Source organism: Convolutriloba macropyga, unplaced genomic scaffold (genome assembly GCF_964194025.1).
Source record: "Convolutriloba macropyga unplaced genomic scaffold, txConMacr16.3 SCAFFOLD_1746, whole genome shotgun sequence".
In the NCBI taxonomy this organism is placed as follows: Eukaryota; Metazoa; Xenacoelomorpha; order Acoela; family Convolutidae; genus Convolutriloba; species Convolutriloba macropyga.
In genome coordinates, this window is record NW_027453032.1 from 3,066 (window position 1) to 27,574 (window position 24,509).

A 24,509-nucleotide genomic window follows, 5' to 3' on the forward strand; every position below is an offset into this window, starting at 1 on the left:
TCAAACGATTTTGCAAACACTGTCAACGGCGCCGCAGGAAACTGCTTATTTCACAACTCTTGATTTGCAATACGCTTATAGTCAATTAAAGCTACACAGTGATACGGTCCGCCATTGTAACTTCAATATAGTCAGTGGTGATGTGACTGGCACATATCGATTTAAAACTGGATTTTACGGGCTGACAGACATGCCGGCGGAGTTCCAAAAAGCTATTGATTGTACCCTAGCCGGTTTAGAAAATACTTTCTGTTTCCTAGATGACATTTTGATCGTTAGTAGAGGTGGAATCGAAAAACATCTTCATTTAGTACGAAAATGTCTAATAAAACTGGATCAGGAAAATTTACGCATAAATCTGGCAAAATGTCATTTCGCAAAAGAGACGATTGAATGGCTCGGTCATAATATTACGCAGTCTGGTGTAACTCCCCTTTCAAGTAAAACAGATGCAATCGGAAAATTATCGGCACCTACTAATCTTAAAAAACTTCGATCTTTTATGGGATCTGTACAACATCTTGGAAAATTTTTTCCGAATTTGTCACAATTATGTTACCCCCTCCGACCATTGCTTAAGAAAAATTCGAAATTTCTCTGGACGGAAGAGCACGATAAACAGTTTTCTTTAATAAAAGAACAAATTACGGAAACAACTGAAAATAAACATTTCAACCCGGATTTGGAAACGCGAATTAAATGTGACGCCTCGCGTAAGGGATTGGGATGTGCATTGGAGCAACGAACACCTAATGGGTGGCATACTGTAGCATTCGCGTCGCGATTTTTGAACTCTGTTGAAGACAGATATAGCATAAACGAACTAGAACTTCTGGGTGTTGTTTGGTCAGTGGAACACTTTAAGTATTACTTATACGGCAAACCCTTTACTGTGAAAACTGATCATAGAGCCCTTCTCTCTATTATGAGAGAAAACAGATCCAATAAATCATTTAATAGTAGACTGACGCGATGGGTAGATCGTTTACTACCATTTGAATTTTCGATTGATCACCTTCCGGGCACAAAAATGGGATTAGTGGATTATATATCTCGCGACCCGCATCAACAAGCTGCTAATATATCCACATACGACGAGCAATTTATTGTAGCTAAACTGGATACAATTAAGCGTAGCGCAAAACGCTTCTTATTAAATGCTGAAAATTACGTCAATTTCGCAGCGCGAAATCAATCTACAAATTGCGTCGTAAATAATCCAAATTCCACTAATAACTTATGTGGTGATTTTGCACCGCGAAATCCAGAACATTCTACAAGCACGCAAATTGACGACTCAATTAGCGAATTAACGATAAATAATTTAAATTCCATCCCCAAAATCGAAACAACTAACAATCCTCACTCGCTTTTTGCCTTAAACCGACCCACCGAACAGTAACACTCTAATCTAAATCATTTTCAACGCATCGCAACAAAAATCAAGAACGTATTTATGATGTCTCAATCACCTTCTGACGACGACACACTGATGACTGCAAAACAATCGACCCCTTCGAGAGTCCGATTTGCAGAGGCGGGGCCTTCTACTGTTCAAGCGGCACCTGTGACCCCCATTACACCTACTACAGATACAACAGCCACTTCGCCTTCGGTAGACGACTTGTACATGGATTCCTTCAATTTCGCGCTTTCAAAAATCTTCTCAAGCTCTCTCATGGCCAGCCTGACAACAAAGGACGCGATCTTGAAAGAGATTCGCGACTGCATTTTGACGTCCAATGAAGACAGATGCAGACAAATCTCACCCTACATTCATTCCTTCTGGAAGGACTTACACGTGAAGAATGGGTGTGTTTGCATAGACGACAGAATTGCACTCCCACATGCTATCAAGGATGCGTATGTAGATGCAATCCACGCAACTCACCCTGGCACATGGGGAATGACGGATATGGCGACACACGCGTGGTGGCCATACATGCACAAGGATATTGCCACCAAAACAGCAAAGTGCAAACCATGTGTCAATATTGGTAAAAATTTAAAACCTATTATACCAGCAAATAAATGGGCACCATTAAAGCTATGTAAACTTCCTAATGAAGAGATTCAAATTGATTTTGGAGGACCCATTTATAATGAGAAAAATCAAGAGGTTTATTTTCTTGCATGTATTGATCGATTTTCGAAATTTCCAACAGCAAAGGTATTTGATAGAGCCAATGCAGATAATATTTTAAAGTTTCTTCAAGAATATGTTTTGCTACACGGTATACCCCGCGCGATTAGATTGGATCAGGCTAGATGTCAAACGGGACATCGAATTAAAACATTCTGTAATCAAAATAATATACAGCTAATCGAGGCGCCAATACACGACCACAGAGCTATTGGTTTGGTTGAAAGACTCATTCAAACAATCAAGAATCGCTTAGCCTGTATTAAAACGGCGGCGCAAAATCAATTTAACATGAAAGCATCAATAAATTCAATAATTTATCAGTTACGAATATGTCGTCAAAAGACTATTGGAATATCACCTTTTGAGGCACATTTTGGCAGAAAAGCGAATACACCATTAAGCAATATAACGACTAATCCAGATTCAAAAAGTTTAACTTACAAAAATATTCTTAATAAATATTTAGATTTGGAGACTGTCAAATGGGACCAACTCATCACAGACGACAAATGGGACAATGATGAGCGAAGCGACATAGAAATGGAAATAAACAAGGACAAACTGGGCAAAGAGGCAATGAAAAGACAGAGGGACGACCCAAATAAAGAATCGAGATCAATTTCTCATCCCGATGTTGGCCAACCGATACCAAGAACAGAATCGTCACTGGAGCTCAAACTGGAAAGAAAAAACCACAAATAAAACGATCAAAGAAAAGTCTCGACGGTCTATACGACGTACTTGCACCAGGATCGTCAGTTATTAAAACAACCGAAAACACATCAGTAATCAAAGAACCGGGCAAGAGAGAGGTTACTATACGGAATTCTGACCTCGCAAAGTTCGGCACAAAGGCGGAACGAGAAACAGATTTGCAAATATATGCAAATAGACGCCCGAAAATCCCCACGGGAAAAACAACGGAGGAAATCATTCATCACCATGCAAAAGAACTAAGAAAAAAGTTAGAAGGTGGAAAGAAAATGAAACACAGAAAAGTAGCAGATGACGTCAGCACAGTGTCGTCCATTCACTCTAATGTAACACGCGCCCTCAGAGTAAGAATGCCGACCAAGCCAAAGATACAACAGACAACGGCGCCGCGAAATCAAACCACGGAGTCAAATAACGATCCCGCAGTGCCAATGGAACTACCGACTTCAAGCATCATTATCGCGGAGCCACCAAGCAGACCGAAAAGAAAAGCAGCCACGAAAGCATCCGCAGCGCTAATTCCTTCAAAGAGAAAACGCTCTGCCACTTCAATAAGAGAATCGGATGAGTCTGTGAATCCAATTCAATCATGCCCTCCCACAACACCAAGTACTTCAGCAATTGGAAAACAGAAGAGACGGCAAAACATTAAAAAACAACAAATCGAAAACAAGTCCATAATTTCTGCAATACAAACGGCTGCAGCGCAATCCAATCAAGAGGAGTCAAACTTCACAGTCGGCCCATGCTCCCCAACAACTTCCTACCCCACTCAATTCTACGTCTCTCCGAATTATGAGGAACCCGAGTTATCTATGACAGTTGGCGAAGCGGAAAGGTATTATGAAAGCGAAAGCGATTAATGAGTAAAACTGACCATTCAAAACTCTGTCTAAAACATTACAGTATTAATTATTTAACAAGTACATATTTCTTACTAATTTTCTGATAAATAACATGTTATTTATTTCCGTCAAGGGGGAAATGTGGTACAATAGTACATTTTTAGTTTGAGTTCATTAATTTGGTGCAACCAATTTAGTTCAATTTCTGTTTAACTTAATTTAGTTCAATTTCCTTATTTTAATTTGTTCATTTATTCAGTTTAATTTTGAAGATCAAATCCGATGATTTCATACTTGTTAATTTGTTTATATCCTATGCATGATCTTTTGTCTGTTCACCTTGTCTCGTGATTGTCAGTTGCCGCAATTTAGTAATGTTATCTTGTGAACAATTTGTGAAGCAGTTTTGTTAATCTTGCCTAATTTCATTCTCCTCAATTTCGTAATTTAAAATAGTTGACTCTCTCTCTTAACTAGATTTCGATCCGCCAAAGTCTAAATTCAGACGCATCAAAAATTTGGTATCTTTCGCTAAGAGAAATACCCGATAGATAGTTGAACGTGATTTCGCTCCGCCAAATCAACCTAAACTTTGTAACTCAAATAATCAATATTTGAATAACAAAATAAAGCTTGAATTCGCTCCGCCAATTCACTCTTAAATTGGCCGAAATAAAGGACGCTAATTGGCACTACGAAACAATTCAAATCTACAGATTGTAAATCTGTACGACACAGTTGTTACTAGGTAGAGCAGTATGTAATCATTTCCCGGCGAGCAATATGGATTTATAGTACAGCGTTTTATTAGTGTCTAGCGAATGTCGAGTACGAGATTTTGGGTTCAAGGAAAAATCACCGAAAGTTCATTTTAATAGTGCCAAGACTTTTTCATGGACAATTTTGGCCAGGTTTTGCTCTATCAAATCAATAATTTGTCAACCACTGTATTTTATTAGCCGTTCTAAAATTCATAGAATTTACAGCAAAAACAAGCCTGATGGAAGTTTAAATGAAAAGCAGAATTTTGTCGTGCAAGCTATTGTTGATCGTTTTGTCATCAAGCTGTTTTGATAATGATCTCAAAGAATCAAAATGGCTGTTAATTCTGCCTTTTTCGAATATTCGTGAACCTTTTGGCATTGGGTAAAGTGTCCTGAAACCTGTTGAGACGAAAATCCCAACTCTCATATGAACATTTAAGTGAAATGTATTGATGAAAGTGATTAAATGAATTAGTGAGTGGGTGAGAGAGGGAGTGAGTGGATATGTACCTGGAATACAGTGATGACAGCCCAGAGGAGACTGTCGAAGTTCTTCCTGTCACACTCTTTCTCCCCTGTCTCCTCAATCACTCGACAGAACTTACACCCGAACAGATGCATCCCCAGAATGCTACAACACACATTACAACCTTACAATATCGCAATTGTTAACTTCTACAATCAAATAAAGTAGAGTTCCTACTTTAAATTTTGTCCAAAAATCAGGAATGTTCTTTTTTATTTGAATTTGTAGAGAAAAAAAGTTTATTAGAGAAAATTGTGATCATAAGTTGTGGAGCTTCAAAAGATAGCTCAGTTTAAGAGAGCATAGCAAGATTCTCGTAGTGGCGTCAAGCTGGCTAAGTGGGGAGAGCCAGATCAATTCCAAGAAAGGTATCTCTTATCAATAATCTTTTATGCTCGATGAAAAATGAACATGAATAGAGGAGCCATGAGATTACAGACAAATTAGACTTGAAATGAACCAAAATTTTTTTCCATCAACAATTAACAGATAGAGTTGACAGCATCAATAAAAAATGCGTTTAGCATTGCGTTGTTGTAGAAATAAATGAGCCTAAATATTTCGATAATAAATTCCCACAGCAAACAGGACTTTGATTTGTAGCATCAAAATCAAAACTGATGTCTTCGCGTTCTTTGAAAATTAAAATAGGAAATTTCCAATGGTTTAGTTAATAGCAGGAATTTAGTAGTCTTTCTATTTTTAGTACAAATTTATCCAAATTTTCTCAAAACTGGACAAAGACAGCAAAAAGTACCAATTAGGGTGTGGAACAATCATTGAAACTAAAAAAAACAAAACTAATTGCTATTTGAAGTGTGGTTTAAGGGCGAAAAAGTTGTCATTTGAACCTGGGCTGAACGGTGTTATATCGCTTCCGATTTTGATTTCGTTTTTCGATATTGACTCATTTCAATTTAGATTGCTCTTCCAACTGATGTTTAGAAACACTCTGAACAGACTGAGCAAAGGCTAAGCCGATACTAGCCTAGAGAAGTCTGATCAATGTTACACCAAATTTTTAAATGGCAGTAAATTGAGGTAAAGCGAAGTAAACTCTGATTTACTGAACTTAAAAAAAATAGCAGGCAAAATAGCAGGCTAAGTCCCGACTTGCAATTCAGAGAATTTTCATCAACTAAACAAAATACTAGACAACGAAATGGCACGTATTGCATTTAGAGAATCTTGTATAAAAATAGTGAACATAAAAATCCCAAAAAGTTTTGATCCCAAAAAATAAAATTTGAAAAGATCTTAAAAAAACAGCGCCACATTACAAATTATTTAAATTGTAAAAACATAGCAGTAACACAGTTAAACCGAAATTAAAATCTAAAAATTCAAGCAATCCAAAATCTAACGAAGTGAAATCTGCATAGACCTTCACCTGACCAGCAGAGCAAAAGAACATTAGGAGCCGAAGAGGCAAAAGTTAGTTCCACAAAAATGATAGAATGAAAACACATTGCCACGAATTGTAGATTTTTGGTATCAGCGAGTTGAAAATCAACTATTTCAAAAGGGCAGGCAAGCAAAAATAGTCATCGGCGAGAAAATTTGATTGCTTTTACGAGACAAGCAGACGCAAGGCAAACCGGCAAAAATGTCAAAAATTTGAAATCATCTATAAAAACATCGAATTTGCTGAGGACTCTTGGCGAAAAACCTTCAGAACCAACATTGAACAACTAATACCGACATGCGAACTCAGTTTCAAGCCCAGAAGAAGTTCATAGGACCACTTAACGTCGCAAAAAGAACAAAAATTACAAAAATTCAAATTTAACAAAAAAAATTTCAAAAACCATCGCAAAGTTGTATAATTGTTGATTGATTAAGTCCTCAAAACCATTTTTCATAGTAAAAAAACAATTTGCAGTTTAGCAGAGAACCATAAGGAATTTCAATGAACAAATAGAGGCAAAGACCACTAAAAATTATTTTAAAAGTGAAAAAAATGATAAAACTAATAAAAGTAGGCTCTTGAAACCAATATCTTCAAAACCAATTTCTTGTTTCTGATATCTAAATTCGGCAGCACGAGTAGGCCATAAAATTGATTAAGTAGCCAATAAAAGTTCAAAAAATATAAAATAAAAACCAAAAACATTTTGCCGAACTTTCAAAAATCTTGAAAAATATGCAAAATTTAATACCTATTGTTTGCGTTTAAGTTGGAATTACCGTCACATAAACTTTCAAACCAAAACTGTAAAAAAGTCTCCACAAATAACTCCTATGGACTAAAGCAACGTCTATTGAAGATCTATTGGCCAAAAGACTGAGGAAAAAAAATAGGAGAAACCTCACAATTTGGGGCTGAAAAAAAACTTCAACAGATGACTATATTAAATTCAATCTAAACCTCCTCAGCAAACTCAGGAAATTACCAAGGCCAATTAAGGGACTCTAAGTATATGTTATAACAAAATCTTAGTCGCATGAGGGGGTTTTAGTGCTCTGACACGAGGGCAAATTTTTTTGACCCAAAGGAACGTTTTGGAGCAACCTTCAAAAAAGAGACAACTATATCGCCAGATAATTCCAGATTCACGAGTCAAAAGTCAGATAGTCTTAATGACTTATGAAATTGTACTCTGGGTTTTCTAAATAAACTTAATGTTCACAGTGCTTTACCTGTTTAGTTAAATATGAAGGGTCAAATAGGCAAACACATCTTGAAAGAAAAGACAGAGCATCCATACAATCACAAATCCTTGAAGTGTAAATTTAATTAGCAGAACTATTTTAGCCAGCTGAGAAGATAAGGGAGTTTACTAAACTGTAAATTCTAATTAGTAAAGTTTGGTCCTTAAGCGGTCATTTTAAAACCGAAAGAGAATTGTGAAAGTACAGAAAACTTTGCGGAGTACAGACGAAAAAAAAGAGTGTAACTGGAAAAAAACTCTTCGTTATATCTACTGTCAAATAAAAGGCCACTTTGTCCCTGGTTTTCAAATCCTCAATTTTATCACAATTTTCATTTAACGATAGCTCAAGTAGTTTGTCATATTCTTAGCATAAATTTATAAATCTGATTTGTTTCTTCTTTCTTAGTTTATTTTGTAAGTGTATCGGAAGTCATCGTCAAACCATTCTTAATAACATTATCAGCTGAAATGTGTATAGAAAAAAAATTAATTTTGCACACATAATAAATTATTTCTTACATAATTTTTGTGATACTCCTTCTCACTAAAAACGCCAACAAACGGACAACTTTGAGTTGCAACATCATTAAAAGTAACGACGCTACATTTTTTCGTTTCTCAAACAAACAGATAAGGAGACCGATGTTCTCGCACATGACTGGGCTATTTTGATTAAATTGACAGAATTTCATTGGATCAGAATTTGCGTTTATTTCTTATTTTTCACTGCGTTCTTATGTCATTCTGTTTGCTGAGTTTTTTTTTCAAAAATTTTACCTTACACTTCTTAGATACGTCTTTGTCAGGACTTGGGACTTGGCGTCGGTAATGAACAATTTACCTAGATTAATAGTTAATTAAGTGGCATGTTAAAATGATATCAAATTGAAATTTTACTATGATATCGAAAACAGAATTTTTTTTACAGGGTTTGAGCATTCGTTTCGGTTATTTATGATATAAATAGATCAGTTCAAATAAAATTTTATCTCTAAAGGAGGTGAGGCGTAAAATCACAAACTACTTATTTTGGAAAGTTCTCCAAAATTTTTTACTAATGATTGGTCCTTTTGATGTCCCTACTTACTGAGTAATTCAGATCTTCAAAAGTAACAAAAAACACTTTTATAAAAATTGTTTTTAATATTGAAAAAAGTCGGTCAATTTCTTCAAAAAAATATATCTTTAGTATCTTTTTCAGCTGATATCTTTTTAGCAGTGATTTATTTTGATCTATCAATAAAATTTTAAGACGGTTCTGAATATCATGGTCTTTTGTGAGCTGGCTACAAAATGTATAATTCCTAAAATAAAGTCGAAAAAGTTCTTTTTAGAACAAACTGGGTCTTTTCCGTGTGTGTTCCCCCCGTACGTTATGCACCCCCAGTTACAGAGCACGTGCCATTATATTGTAAATCATTATGCAGAAAAATGGACGTGCGTCTGGGGGTTGCAAAAAATTTGCATCCAATAAGCTGGGGGGGGGGGGGGGCACAAACGGAAAAGATCCACGAAATTTTAGTCATAGTTCAAAGTTCTGGCGAATTAAAGCCTTGCAAAAATTAGAGGGTATGGCTGAATTAGATATGTTTAAGAATGATTTTGAAAGAATAAATGAGAAGTTTACATGCTAGCTATGATGGATACTTCTTTGATTATAGTGCTTTTAATTTTACTATATCTTCTTATCGCAACATGCGTTATCTTGTGGGGCAAAGTTAAAAGTTCAAAATTAAACATTTCAGAAAAAAGGTTTGCTGGAAAATAAGAGCAAATATAACGACTAACAACTATTGCATGATTTGAATATTTCGCTTTTGGATTTTCGAATTTCTGTGGTAACGATTCAGGAAAATCTACAACTACTTCACAAATCAATTTTTTGTTCATAATTTACATTCAAAATTGATTCCTCAAGGTGACGTCTGAGACCCCCTGAGTAAAAATAAAATCTTTAAAAAAATATGTAGGCATCTTCATTATTTATTTCTCTACTGATTATTAAAATCTGTATTTGCAGCACCTTTTGCGAAATCAATAAAATTGACTATGAATTTTTCTTGACAACGAAGGTCGATAGGCGACACCGTATAAATTAAATTTATTGGTGCAACATTTCAAGATTAGAAATAAAACAGCCAATCTAGTGATTAAAAGGATTAAAAATTTGGCAAGAATCTTGAAAACAATTTTTCAGGAATATATGATGCTTCCATATTGCCTGTAAGAATCCTGCAAGATTTGAAACTGTCGATCATTATAAGGTGTTTTTTCCTATTTCCTGTGGTGCCTCCGAATTTAGTTCTTCTATTAAAATTAATAGTCCAAAATGTCTGTGTATGCTGATAATAAACGCATAAAGCAATGGACTTGAAAAAAGCGAGCAAAATAACTTCTTGAAATAACATTTAAAATGGACTTTTTTATTTGATTTATACGTAAAAGCACTGATTCAAGGTACCTAATTTTTCGGAAAATGCCCATTAGTTCTATGACTGTTAGTAAAGTTATAATTTTTAATTTCTGGCCATCCAAAAAATTTGACTAATTTCTCAAAGCTCTAGCCATGTGAAACGAATTAAAACCTCGCTAAAAACATGAATCAGTCAAGCGCAAAATTGTCTCCCGAAGTAACTAAATTTGATTGTCGACGCAGTTTTGTGCAATTTTTTATCTGGGGTCAAACATGTCATAACACAGTGAGTTTGAATTTTTTATCCTTGCATGATTATTAAAAAAATCATACAATTCATATATGACCTGGAATGATTTTTTAGAATTTTTTTAGAATTTTAGAAATAATTTTTTTTCGAAAAGTAATGCAGCGTTGATTGATTTTTTTTCTGAATAATGTCTTCTGGTATAAAGATTAAAGCTTTATCGGAGTAAGTTTGATTTTTTTAACATCTTCGCGTGACCGCTAAGAAATTGCACAACTCACACATGACCTAGCATGACCTCTTAGAATTTTGTATTATGGTCGACATTTGCATTGATTTGAAATAATACAATTTGGTCAATCATTAAACTCGTAAAAGAAGAATTTGACCAATCAAGTCAAAAGAAATTTAATTCATGAAATATTTCAAAACACATGGTGGTCATAGCTGTGTTTATAATGAAATCGAGGGCAGTCAAAATCATATAAGCTGCGGATCGCTGATCGGAACTATCAAAACATGTTCCAGTTTGTTCATAAACAAAGAACGGTTAAATAAATCGGCGAAAACTAATTCGCCCGTTGCATTCAAATGACAGCCCAATTCTTTAAACAAACTCAACGCTCCTAGCAGCGCTTGCGACTATTCTACAAGATTTTTGATACGCCAGAAAGGGCAGAGGAGCAATGAAAACAATTGATAGACAGAATTGTTCACGACACTGGATTACCTGGAGCGAGAACTGTCTAAGCCTCGAAGCTTATTGTTTAAAACGCGATACGAACTACATGACATGTATCTCATTATTGTATGGGGTATATAAAGTAAAAGTGTGTCCTATTTTTAAAGTTGAAGCTGATAGTGACTATAATGATCACTTTTTAAAAAAACGTCCTTTCTAATTGACAGTAGATTTCTGAAATGCCATATATGAACTTCCTCGTATAATATAGATAAAAATTCGATTCAAACGTCAATTTTCAGGTCAATTGATTTTTTAACACACTGTATCTTTGCAATTTGCTGAAAGTTTTAAAAGCTTTTCAATAATGCGCTTGACATAAAATTCTTTTAAATATGAAGTCGAGAAATGTTTGCCCACAAAAAATTGAGGGCGTTTAGTCAAACAAATGTCACTACACAAAGAAAAAATATTAAGCAAAAGATGTAAAACAGTATAGTCACGCTCTCTATTTCATGAATTTTGAAAATGGAATACATTTCCCCACTCTAGTCGAAAAGCCCAAGTAACAACAACCTTTTGAGTATAAATCTTTGATATAATCCATATCGAGCACAAGTAAATTTCGGTAGGCTTGTTTACTTTAGTATCGTCGATTTGACGCGTGGAAAAATTTGGAGTATTAAATTTGATGAAATTGTTGAAAAATTTTTTGTTTTAAGCGTCTAATAGATTCTTACTGTTATCCATTATACAGTAGCCGACATTTATTGACAAAAATGTTGTCAGGTAAAATTTAAGAGCATGCTTTGATCATCTTGGCGATGTTGATTTCTTATTGACATTTTCTGTAGGCCATGAACAAACAATATAGGACGAGTTTCATCTTTTCAACTTCACGATTTTGTCCAGAAACAAAGTTAATTATCCTGAAAACGGAAACTTGATAAGTAGTATTCCAATGTTTTATTTTTGCTAGGACAATAGTACTAAAGTAGGATAGAGACAACTCTTTTGGGAATCGAATGCCCCAAAATTTTTTTTGTATCAAAAGGCAAATTGATTCATGCAATTGAAACCAAAGGCAACGACAAACTACAACGATTAAAATTCAAAACAAATAAATTTCTTACGTTTAATGAAAAATTACCAATGAAGTCTTGAATCTAGACCCACAAAAAACTAAGAACTGAAGCAAAAGTGCATTCCTTTTTTGTTTACGTGAAAACAAAACATTAATTATTCTCATCTGTCAAACATAGCCGGCAGATTGCCGGAATAGCTGCGAAAGAATAGACCTACGTGCCATATAATAGAGATAGAAACAGATACAGATCTAAATTGAAAAAAAAATCGACGCCGCTCAAAAAACTAGGTAAAAAAATTTAGCGATAAATTAATAAAGCTTGCTAAAATTCATTCCGCAGAAGCCTCTTATTAGGGACCTTTACTGCACATATGAGTTCCTTTGACCTTAAACAAATTCAAATTAAACTTTAAGTTTTAAAGTGCAAAAGTCATTTTATTGAGTGAGGTAAGTCACTTGTGATCAAAATCTAATCACACAAAAAACTTTTGCTAAAGAGAGTGAGAAATGACGTCACGCGCGCAAACGCCGTTAGTGAGAGGAAGAAGTCATTCAGAAAATTTGACTTTTTCAGCTTCGCTGTGTGAACAAATGTAAAACGAAAAAAGAGCGTCAGACGACGAAACAAAAAAAAAACCAAGAGCACCGCAATATAGCTACGCTCAGCTTACAGCTTCGCAGCTATAAAAACAAAATTTTCAATCAATATGAATCAGCTCATTTGAGGATTAAAATTTTTGCAGTGAAACAGCACTAACTGTGCTATAGAACAGTCAACTATCATTGATCATAAAAATTCTATGACATCAAGACTTGTTCAAACATCTATTCTTGCTTTTGTAATTATACAAAATTATTTTTCATATCAATAATGTTTTTCAAACACATCTACACTTAGGAAAGAAAATAGCTGTTACGAATCCAATTTTTTTATATGGCCGTGAAAATTTTTTTAGGGTTAATAGAAAAGTATTTATCATGCATGTTTCAAGGTGAACGTATCTGTTTCTTAGAAAAAAGCACTTACTGGTTTTAAAGTTGCCTTAATTCACAAAAACAGTATATTGTTTTACTTCAAGCAAACTACATAGCGAATACTGCACTTTTAGAATATTGGTTTCATATTGGATAGCCTTCCAAAACAAAAGACCACTGCTCGTCAAAATAAAATTGATAACTGTCAAAAAATATTCACATTAAATTTAATGTCTTGTTACGGCGATATATTAAAGCATTTTCTTACTATCTTCGTTCAACTTCTGTAAATCTGAACAAGAATTTGTCTTTTAGGGTAAATGTACATTGTTAGTTATCATTTTCGTAAAAAACTATTAGCGTAAATAGATTGACCGGATGTTGATATGTTTTAAAAGGTTGGGGCGTTAGTTTCATTTTGGCATAAAAATCTTTTTTTATATATTTAGATAATTTAGATCTTAACTCACTCTTAGATTTCATAAGGCAAAGGTGTCAATCATCAAATTGAGGTAAAGCATAAAAATTTGCTGGCATGAAAGTTTGACCCATCTACCAGAGAGAAATAGAGTTTGGTCAGCTGCCTCCTTTGAGCTGTTATTGTAGTGCTGAGCTCTCATTTAACTGTACCACCAGTTCGACAAAAGAATTACAAATTCTGATTTCAATGAGGGTAAGAATAAGAACTTCTAGGCAAAAAAGGGTCATATTTACCAAAAAGAGCAATGCGACTTGCAGAAAGTATGAAGTTTGGGGAAAATTAAGAAAAGTAACGTTGACAATAAGCCGCTGTGACCAAGTGCTGGTCCCACGAAAACCGCAAAATATATAACTGGTGCAAAAAAATTTCGGATTTAGTAGCTTTCTGCTCGAGGCAGATCATCACTGAGTTACACCAATTGGTAATGTATATTTTTTTTCCTTTTCTGATTTACAAGCGTTGATTTCAGCTAACTGTAGTGGACGATAGATTAAAAAGCTTGCAAGAATCTTGCAAGGCAATTTTGCAAGTGAATGCATACCGGTACCAAGCTTCTGGCAAGACTCTTGCAAGTTTTTCTATTCACTTTCAAGTTTTTTGCAAGATCTTTGATTCACTTGCAAGACATCTTGAAGGTTTTTTATTGACTTGAACTTGCAAGATATGTCACAAATTTTTCTATTCTGCAATTTTTTGTTCGATAGTGCGCTAGTTTTTGCAAGAGCATCCGTAACTTTGACAACTAGAGGCGTGGAATTACTGAGCCCAACAAGGAGCGCCGTACCAATGAAGAGAGCGAAGTGAGAAAGAGCTCACGCAGGAGTGTCCTAATTAAAAAAAAAGATCAGTTAACATCAACAGAGAAGTTAATGTCTGATTTAACAGAAACTTGAAGTTGATTGTTTTAGATGAAACTAAATTAAAAATTGACAGAAAGAAGAACAAAGTGAAACTTCAAAAACACACAGATACTTGATGAATGAAATAACTTTAAGGCCATTAACAACAGTAGCCATCAACAGGAGGCACCAAATGGGTTCACTTAAAGCTCAATAGGAAAATAGGAAGACATTTAGACCTAACTTTGATCTTAGAATAAAGAATTGAGAGAAAAGGCTGAAAGTGTTTGTTTTTGTCATTTATTAGATAAATTGACAATAAAAAGGACAATAAAAAGGACAATAGAAGGAATTTGATGGCTCGCGATGTTTCTAATTGTTTGTCGAAAAATCGTATTTCAATTGGAAATCTTGCAAGAAACTTGCAAGATTCTTGCAAGATTTCGAAATCAAATAGTATTTTGAAAAAAATTTATTAGAATCAGTTCTGCTGATCGAAATTCTTGTATAAGTCAGTTCATTTGGTTTATAGTTAGTTTTAGCCACCAAATATAACTTCAAAAATTTTCAAAATTAAAACAGAATTTAAAAAACTTGCAATATTCGCAAGATTTTGAATCCGGCCGAATTTATTTCCATGGATATTGGTTTTGTAACTTGTTTAGTCAACAATAATTTGCTTCAAAGGTGTTTTCTATATTTGAATCCGCTCATCATTAGGGGATCCATGAACTAATATTGTTTCTAAATGACCTACATAAAAAGCAAGTCAGTTGAAAAAAGTGCTCAACAAAGCCTGAGTGGTATTAATTAATATAATTTATGTTTTAATGATTACTTATTTTCAACTGGCAGATTTTTTATGATAGGTCACTTATAAACAACATAGTTAAGTACGGAATCTATGAGTTTCGCGTTTTTCATATCGGAATGAGTATATTGTACTAGAAACAATCGGATATTGTGCATAATTAGCACTATTGGACAAAATCAAAATTTTTGGCAGCCAAAAAACTGTATCCAGTGCTGTCTGTTCGTCATTCGAGGTCTAAACTAGGCTAAAATTTGTTTATTTGTGAGGAACAACTGACCTGAATATGAACATGAATAGCATGAGGAGTCCGAAGAAAGTGGCGACGTTGTCCATAGTCTTCAACATCACAAGCAGTTGTCGTCTGAGTGCAGGCATGAATCTGACCAGTTTCAGGACTCGTAACAGACGGAATGTCCTGAGGACAGACAACCCAGAGGAACCCTCCCCATCCTCCCCACTACCTCCAAACAGCTCTATCAGACTAAAACAAACACTTCAGGTTGACAAAACTTAGAAATCTTACACAATAATGATGAAAATTTTCGTGATTTTGTTTGATTTCAAGCGACTTCTTTATTCACCAAATTATTTATATTTTGAAATTCAGTCTTGGTCTTAATTTCAGACAGCTTTTAGGTATCTAATGGAGAATTAAAACCTGCAAGTTGAGCGAAAGCCAAGAGAACTATCACTTATGATTAGAGATATATGAATAATATGGAGTGTAACCTGATAATGACAATGAATCCATCGAACAAGTTGTATCCGTTCTTGAGGTATCCAAACAGGCCATACACAAGCAGTTTGAGAAGCATCTCTACTGCGAATATGATGGAGAAGACGAGGTTACTAGTCTCAACTATGTTGGTCAACAACTCTGGCTAAAATACAAACAAAACTTGACTGCCATTGAGTAGCCAATCCAGCGAACCGGAAACCCAGTGGAAACAGCGGTTTCAAAGAAAAATTCTACCAAAATTTTAATTTGATGAACTTCTCCCGATATCATTGGCATTAGCATTGAATATATCACAGCAACAACCTAACGGAAAAAGTTGATGCCATTTTAGATATGTGACTTAAAATCAAGATCTTTCTCTAACATAGCTAAACAGTTAACTAAGCAACAAACTTATAACCTAGTTGAGACCAAAAGTTTGTTTTGCAAGATCTTGTAAGATTCCTGGAAAAATAGTTACCTAGCAAGATCTTGTAAGACGATGGCTATCTTTTAAGATCTTTCAAGATGAATGGTTATTTTGCAAGATTCGTGACATTTCTTTTGTCTTTCAGTCGAGCTCTGCTCTCATCGGTTTCTATAGGCACATTGTATTTCAATTCGCTCAGAAAATCGCCGAGAGATAACTGCGAGCGATTTAAGAAGCTAAGTGGAACCAAAATTTCTTCAGCTAAAATTGTTTTATTATTAAACATTTACTTTAAGGCAGCTAAGCAAAAATGTTCCTGTTCCGTTGAGCCCTACAAACACAAAAAGATAGTTAATCAGAACTTTTGAATTCCCTGTTCCCAAAACCTCGAGAGATCTCCACAATTACAACTCTTCAATAAAAAAAATTCAAAACTCGTTCATACAAAGTTTTCTGTTTTTTTTTCTGTATTATTATTTGTTACCATCATTTGCTGACTTTTTTTATCATTTCACTATTTTTATGATGTATGCCATTTTTTTAGATTATTTATTCTCACAAAAACTTAAACTTGATGCTTTGTTGGTAAAATTTTTAAAAAAGGAAAAAGGTATTGAGAAGCAAATTACTCCTCTCATTCAGATCTTGATCCGACAGGTTCGAATTATTTGCATAGTTGCAAGATGTATGGAAATGTTTCCTGAGAGTCGAATGGCCTGGATCTTCTAAGATCTTGCATTATTTTGGAAGAAAATCTTGCAAGACGATTTATTGTCTTGCAAGATTCTACCAGAATCTTACAAGATCTTGAAAGATAACCGTTCGAAGTCGACTGGGGCAGCAATTTCATCATATCACTTTGAAACTGAATCACTTCCAAACAAAGCTTTGACCTCGCGCGGTTACAGATTAAACTGATCATAGCTAAACAGTTTTTTAAAAAAAAACATGCGTAAAATGAATTAGCAAAGAATTTGCGATCTATATTAGCATTATACCTGTGCACAGGATTCAGAAAGAAAAAGATGATCCGAAAAACTGAAACCTTGCGAAAATTCAGAATCTCGAAGTTGTTTTTACCTGTCTCATTCAACGAAAAGGGAGCCTCGAATTTCGAAATGTCAGCGTTTTTTGTAAAAGCGTGAAATTCAAAAAATAAATTCCAAGTTTGCCGGCGTTTTTAGAACTCCCCGCGTAAAACCTAATAATCATAAAGCAATAAAAATAGGGATGTTCTTAGTGGAAAAATTTTGTGTTTTTCAATGCCGTTAAAACCATTTTCACAAATTGTGGGTTGTTTTGTACTATTTAATCATGCCACTCTCTGAATGTTAGAGTCTTAATGTTAGGTGTTTCAATCGCACTGTTACCGAGTAAATTGAATTGAATAAATTATATCATTAGATAGAGATTTTTTGTGCGTTTTATATCAAAACTTTTGCTTAGATTTTACGTTCTAAATGCAACATACGTATTATTTCTGAGAAATACCAAAGCCGATTTCCCACTAAGAATAACTTCCAAAATGGCTTAAAACTGTTCGCTTAGCCTAACAAATTCGGTTTTTTGAACGGATTAGTTTGAATTGGTGACCTAGACTAAGACCTGCTAAAAAAGATCAAGCTAGATTTGCCTCCAAGTAAACGATGCTTATTGCCTTGACGTTTCGATATACAGTTGACTATAGACTGACTATATATATAGATCTCGATGAATTGAATTTACGAAAGACTGCCTTTTGTCAGCTTTATTTTTGGTACCGCGCCCCTTTATAATTCCGTTAATCCCATTGCATTTAGCCTGTGATAAAACTTACTAAATAGGTTAACGTAGTTATAAACAACGTTATAAAATGATTGGGCGCAACACAACGGGGCTGAAATAAATGAAGTAAACTGAAATAAACAAGATAAACCCAGAAATAAATAAAAGAGCCCAAGTTGGAATTAAATAAAAAAGCTTTATATCTTCTCTCGGCCTGGCGGTTACGACTTTATGTATGTGTACATATGGCGAACAAAAACGCTAAACAAAAGCAATTTTTGAGTTGTGATTTATAATGGGCTCTCATTGAAATTTGGGCTCTCTCTTGAAAATTGCATCGCTGATCAATAAAAAGTTTATTCTGCATTATTACTGCTGGACTACACTCTAAGATCTTGTTTTATTAATTGGAATGCTAATCCGTAAAAAACATTGAGAATGTATGCAGTTATTAGCTAAAACGCGTGCAACGTTTATTAAAGCTCAACCTGTTGCTTATAACGAAGTATTAATAAGTTATTCGTTTTCCTTATTTGGAACCTTTTACCTTATCAATCAGAACTATTAGTTACAAACGGAGCATTAAGAAATTTTGGAAAGCATGTGGAAATCGCCTGAACAGACACTGGACCCGACCCAGATGTCTGAAAGAAAAAAAAATATCGTATTCATGGTTTACAAGAGGAGTGAATCAAGCTGCAAAAGTGCAAAAGAAAACATTTATTGCAATTATTGACTGGATCAACTTTCACTTGAAGCCAACGGAGATGCAAAGTGATGACCTTTTCCAGGACATCAAAAAAGAGCGGATGGTGGTCTCAACTTCAAAAAAAAATACCTGTAAGAACTATCCGAAAAAAAAACTTGAACGTTATATTTGATAATTTGAAGCAGTAAATTATTATTGTAGCAACCGGCAAATCTAGTAACCCCCCTTGTTTTTGGTTTAATTTCCTCTAAATTTCCCGGTCACCAAAAACCCACCCCTTAGAATTTTTTTTGAATAAAATACGATTTTGACAAATTTTTGTCAAAACCCAGAGATAATCAAATTGCGGTGTTTTTTGCTGTTCTTGACATAAAGGCAAAGCAAAAAAAAAGTTTGAAAAAATTGACCAAATTCGGTAAAATTTTGCAAAAAAGTTATATAAAGCGTTGGTAGATGGCGGATCGAGAATCCCTATAAAAAAAAGGTAGAATTAAGAGTTTGGTCAAGATTTTCAAATTTTGAAAAAGAGAGAATCAGATAACTGATTTTTTTTGCAAATAAGCGCTTAGTCTTGGTAACTCGTGAAAATCGTGCCTTTAACATCAAGGTTCGGAGTTTGAGCAAAGCTCAAGTCAGTTATAATGTAAAAGACATTATATGGTTTTTATATTAGCTGCAAGTTCACTGCATCACGCCATAAAAACCTTGCCTCTTGAGGCCAGGTTACAAGACCGTTACAAGACCATTATAAAAAAGGAATTTACGCATTACCGGGTCTGAGTTTTAATCCTAACGCTTTGAAAGTCCAAAAAACCGCGCAATTTCAATTGAGTCACTTCTTCCGTGATAAAAAGAGGCTAGTTATATGGCATGATGTGGTGAACAATTCATTGTCCCGTCATCGCAGTAACAACAATAAGCCCTTAACACCTTCGCAGCTTATTGAAGTGCTTGAAAAGTATCAGGAGCGCATAGAAGCTATAGTGTATTGCCCCAGAGAGGGAACTCCTGATATTTATAATCAGCTCAAGCGTAGTACTCTAGTTACCATCCATTTAGTGAAAGACATTGTGTCTAGACGTAAACAGAAAGATCCTAGTTTACTTAAAGAGTACAGAGCATTACACCAAAGGCCTGCGCTTAAGCTGAAAACACTCACTATAGTCTTAGCTCGTAAGAACAACCTCCGGTCCTTGATAGCACGCTCCCGTCCGAAGAAACTTTCAAAGCGCCGTCGTAAAACGCTTCGCACCCGTCATGCGTTTGAGGAGGCGGAACTCACACAAGCCTTTGATAACCTGAATGTCACTTAGTCTTGCGTTGTTGTGGGAGTCTACCCGCTGACTGGCGGCGTGACTTAGTTAACTCACGAGTTACGGGTTAGTTTGTGGTTGGTTCACTCCGATAGCGCTTTACTAAACGTTTCGCTCTCCCCATTCTTTGAGTTAATCGCTACCGTCCGTTTTTGGCAAGGTTATCTGGTTTCATTTTTCCGTTTCCTTTCTTTTGTTTCCGTGTCACCTTGTTTCTTTCTATCCCCCGTTTAATTTGTTGTATGATGTAGTATGTTGAATTTTTGATGTAGTAAAAATTTCTTTCTGCTAGTATGCTGGTTTGTTGTTTAGTCTCGTTCCTTGCTAGGGTGTGACTTAAGTTCATTCTAGAGTTACGGCTGGTTTGTTTCGTGACTTTCACCACACTTGTTTGCCAGCAATTTGTTGTAGCTTTATTAATTTTCGTGATATGCCTTTTTGTTGTCTGGGTAGGGTGGTTTGCTAGGGTGTGACTTAAGTTTGTTCTGGAGTTACGGCTAGTAAATTTCATGACCTTTTCGACTTTTGGTTATACTACATCGTTGCCGTAAATTGTTTCATGTTTTGATGCCGTTGATAAAACCCCATAATGTTTTGTGCTAGTTTAACTGGCAGTAGCCCCTCTCCTTCTTTCTAGGTTGTGACTTAAGTTTATTCTGGAGTTACGGCTAGCTTGTTTGGCTGAGTTTGTTGCTGTGGTCTGCTAGAATCGATCTTCCCGCCTCCTCACTTGTGGCTTCCGCCCCGCCCGTGCCGTTTTCCCGTTTCGTCGCGCGCCATCCGCCCGACGTTTCCGCCCCGCCCATGCCGTTTTCCCGTTTCGTCGCGCGCCATCCGCCCGACGTTTCCGCCCCGCCCGTGCCGTTTTCCCGTTTCGTCGTGCCCAATCCGCCCGACGTTTCCGCCCCGCCCGTGCCGTTTTCCCGTTTCGTCGCGCCCCATCCGCCCGACGTTTCCGCCCCGCCCGTGCCGTTTTCCCGTTTCGTCGCGCGCCATTCGCCCGACGCTCCCGTTTGTCCGTCCGGTTTCCCGTTGCGTCGTGCGTTATTCATTCGGCGTCTCTTCCCGTCCGTCCCGTCTCCCGTCCTGTCCCGTTTCGCGCTTCCTGCGCACCGTTCTTTCTTTCTTTCGCCGGGTACTATTGTACTCGACCAACATCTTTGCTCTTTGGCGGTTTGCTAGCCAAACCGTCACACTAGGGTTCGGTATAACCCCTTTGTGTTGTGCTGTTGCATGTGTGTGTACTTTATATTAGTACCAAATTAAACTTGTGGTTCCTGTTTTTCTTAAGATCATGACAACTTTGCAGGACAAATTCAACAAACTTTATAGTTCGAGGGCAAAATTAGAGGCTGAACTTAATAACATCTATGGTGAAATTAACAATGCTGTGGATAAGCAAGATAGGAAAGTTAAGATCGAACGTCTGCTTGTGAAGTGCAAAGACGCTTTTATTAGAGTAGTTGATAAAAATGAAGAGCTCTTTGATCTGGCACAAAAGACTGAAAATCCAGATGCTGCCTGTAAGAACCTTGAAAAATGGTTAGAGACTGTAACAAAGAAAACTGATGAGTTCATTGCTGCTGCTCGAGGGTATATCAATTCGGTCCATGACAAAGAGACAGCAGAGCAGTATACCTCTCACCATTCAAAATCAAGTTCACATATGACTTCCTCAAAAAGATCAAGTCAGCGTCAACGAGACTTAGAACTATCAAGAGTCAAAAGGGAGGAACTTGAGAAACAACATGAAGCAAAGCTTCGCATTGCTAGACAGCGTCTCGAAATTGAAAAACAAACGAAATTGCGGGAATTGGAAATTGAGCAGCTTGAGGAGGATCATCGCAAGGAAGTAGCTGCTGCAGCACTTGAGGAAATTGAGTTGATGACAAAATCATCAGCAGACGGGTCTGGTACAGGCAAAATGAGTGGGCTCTTTACGGAGAGAAGTTCAGTCAAGAGCAAGAAACTTGTTCAAGATTGGATTAATTCGTCACCGGCCGGGAACATGGCAGATGTTGCAAACGAACCGAGTTTGCACTTTTCTGGTTCCATCGCCCAATCCAACCAAGCAATTGTCCAACGACCTTCTTCAGCTCAACCTCCAAACTCATATTTCAATCTCAATACACATGGTCAAGTTGAGGCCAACATCAACCTCCCTGTTCAAGAACCAAGTAGTAGAACCAATGATGCACATGTTGCAAACAACATCATGCAAGAGCAGCAACAGCCTCAATATACGCCTCCATCACCAATAAACTTTGGTATGCCAACTCAACTAAACGCCCCAAACACAGCCCGACAACTGTCTCAAGCAACAATGCACTTCGATGGTTTACAGTTAGATCATCAATTCCCTCGCAGATCGAGCATGCCGGGACAGTTGAATTTAGTCAGCCCTCCGCATTCACCACCTTTTAATACAATCGTTAATGCTCCTCTAGCACCTAATCCGCCACAAGCACACATAAATGTACCAGCCCCACCATCCCCCGTTCTAAACCTCGCACCGCCGCATTTCCCGTTAATCCCACCAGCATTCCGCTTTCCTCCTTCGCCGCCACAAGCACTACCACTACAAGCCACTAACCCCGTGGCGAATAATGTCAATCTGTTACCCCATTCTCCGCCTGCACCATTCGTTTCCTCCGCAAACGTTTTTGTACCTCAATTAATTCATCCACCACCCCCACAAAAGAGCTTTCAGCCCCAAAGTTTTGTCCCTATAACCCACGCACCTCCTGCTCCTCCAGATCCAATTGTCTGGCGTTTTCCAGCAGCAGTCCCATCTAATGCAGTACCACTTGTACGAACATCCGCAAACTTATACACCGTACAACCGGCCCCGTCAATCAACCCTCATATATCTACATCGCACCGCTCCTCTCATGTACAAGCAGCAGCAGGCGCTCCAAAATTACGTAACTTCAGACTTCACGCAAGCGAATCCTTTTAGTTCTTCCACAGGTACCGCCCCCACCTTTGTCACTCCGATCATTCCGCAAACGTATGGAGCTACCGTTCCGAACCCGTTGTGTTGGGGTGGCCCACCGCATCCCACACCTTCGGCTCCTTCTTTGGACTCTGCGGATTTGATAAAGCAGTTGGCGGAGGCAATTACTTGTAAGAAGAACGATCCACTGCCCGAGTGGAAGTTGTCACAGTACAATGGTGATCCCCTGCAGTGGCACGAATGGTTCGGACAATTTAAAAGCGCCATAGACGCACAGTCCTTGACTGATGATGTCAAGTTAACATACTTCAAAACTCTTGTAACTGGAAAAGCTAAAACCGCCATCGCTGAGTTCGCACACTGTGGTGTAATGTATAAGGACGCACTTAAGACACTCGAACGTAAATTTGGCCAACCACAGGCAGTAGTCAGTGCACACTTAGACAAACTCAGCTCTTTTCCTCCACTTAAGATGCACAATAGTAATAACATCATAAACTATTCTGCAACAATTTCAAGTCTTCTAGGGGTCTTTAAATCACTCTCATACGACTCAGACCTTAAGAGCGCCTCACTTCTCAACACGGCTGTGCAAAAATTGCCGCCCAATCTGAAAGAGTCTTGGTCACTCTTCACAGTGAAGAAACATTGGGTAAAGCCAACACTCCTTGACTTCAACGATTGGTTTAAGGAGAAGGCCGAGGCACACGATTTAATGAAACAAACTTCATCGAAGGCAAGAACTGAGGATAACACCAACTCAGTAGTAAAGACCAAAGTTGCCTCAAGAACTTTTGCTGCTAATACACAAACTAAGGGCACTCAGAGACCAGCCTCAACATCGGCAACGCCTGCAACCCCTCGCTGCATCGTGTGTAAAGGCAATCATCGCATCTGGGAGTGTAGGGTATTTAAAGAAAAGTCTCCCACTCAGCGAGCAAAGGTAGTGGCGGAAGCAAAACTGTGTTTCTCATGTTTGAGAGAAAAGCATATGTTTAGGCAATGCCCAAATCCCAGGAAATGCAGGAAAGACGGATGTAACAGCTCCCATAATACACTTCTCCATAGAGCTGAGAGGGTTTATCCATCAAAATCCCCTTCAAACAATAACAATAGTAATTCTAACGCCGGCGCAAATCAATGTAAACTTTCTGGTGTCGAATCATCGAGTAAGACCACTACTTTGTCATCTGTGAGTAATGTGAAAGGCCTCCTTCAGGTGACTGAATTACAGTTGAAGAGCTCCTCCGGTAAAGATACCACGGCTTTAGTTTTGTGTGATACCGCTTGCAGTAACTCTTGGGTGTCCAATGATCTTGCAAATAGACTTGGTTTGCACGGTACAGCATTGAAACTAACAGTCAAGGGTATAAATACCGAGGAGGTTGTAGACACTAAGTTAGTTGAACTAATTGTAACACCACGCGACAAC

At 36.9% G+C, this 24,509-nt stretch overlaps 1 protein-coding gene across 1 annotated transcript in view; it reads right to left on the bottom strand.

Annotated features, from left to right (window-relative positions):
• Positions 1–4,858: 4,858 nt before the first annotated feature.
• LOC142357996 (voltage-dependent T-type calcium channel subunit alpha-1H-like) overlaps positions 4,859–24,509 on the bottom strand; it is a 32,331-nt gene continuing 12,680 nt past the window's right edge. The window contains exons 7-9 of the mRNA XM_075409473.1: positions 15,917–16,068; positions 15,465–15,668; positions 4,859–5,100 (exon numbers count right to left, since the gene is read on the bottom strand). Coding sequence (XP_075265588.1) covers positions 4,941–5,100; positions 15,465–15,668; positions 15,917–16,068 — 516 coding nt within the window. The 3' untranslated portion in view covers positions 4,859–4,940. The remainder of the gene's footprint in view (positions 5,101–15,464; positions 15,669–15,916; positions 16,069–24,509) is intronic.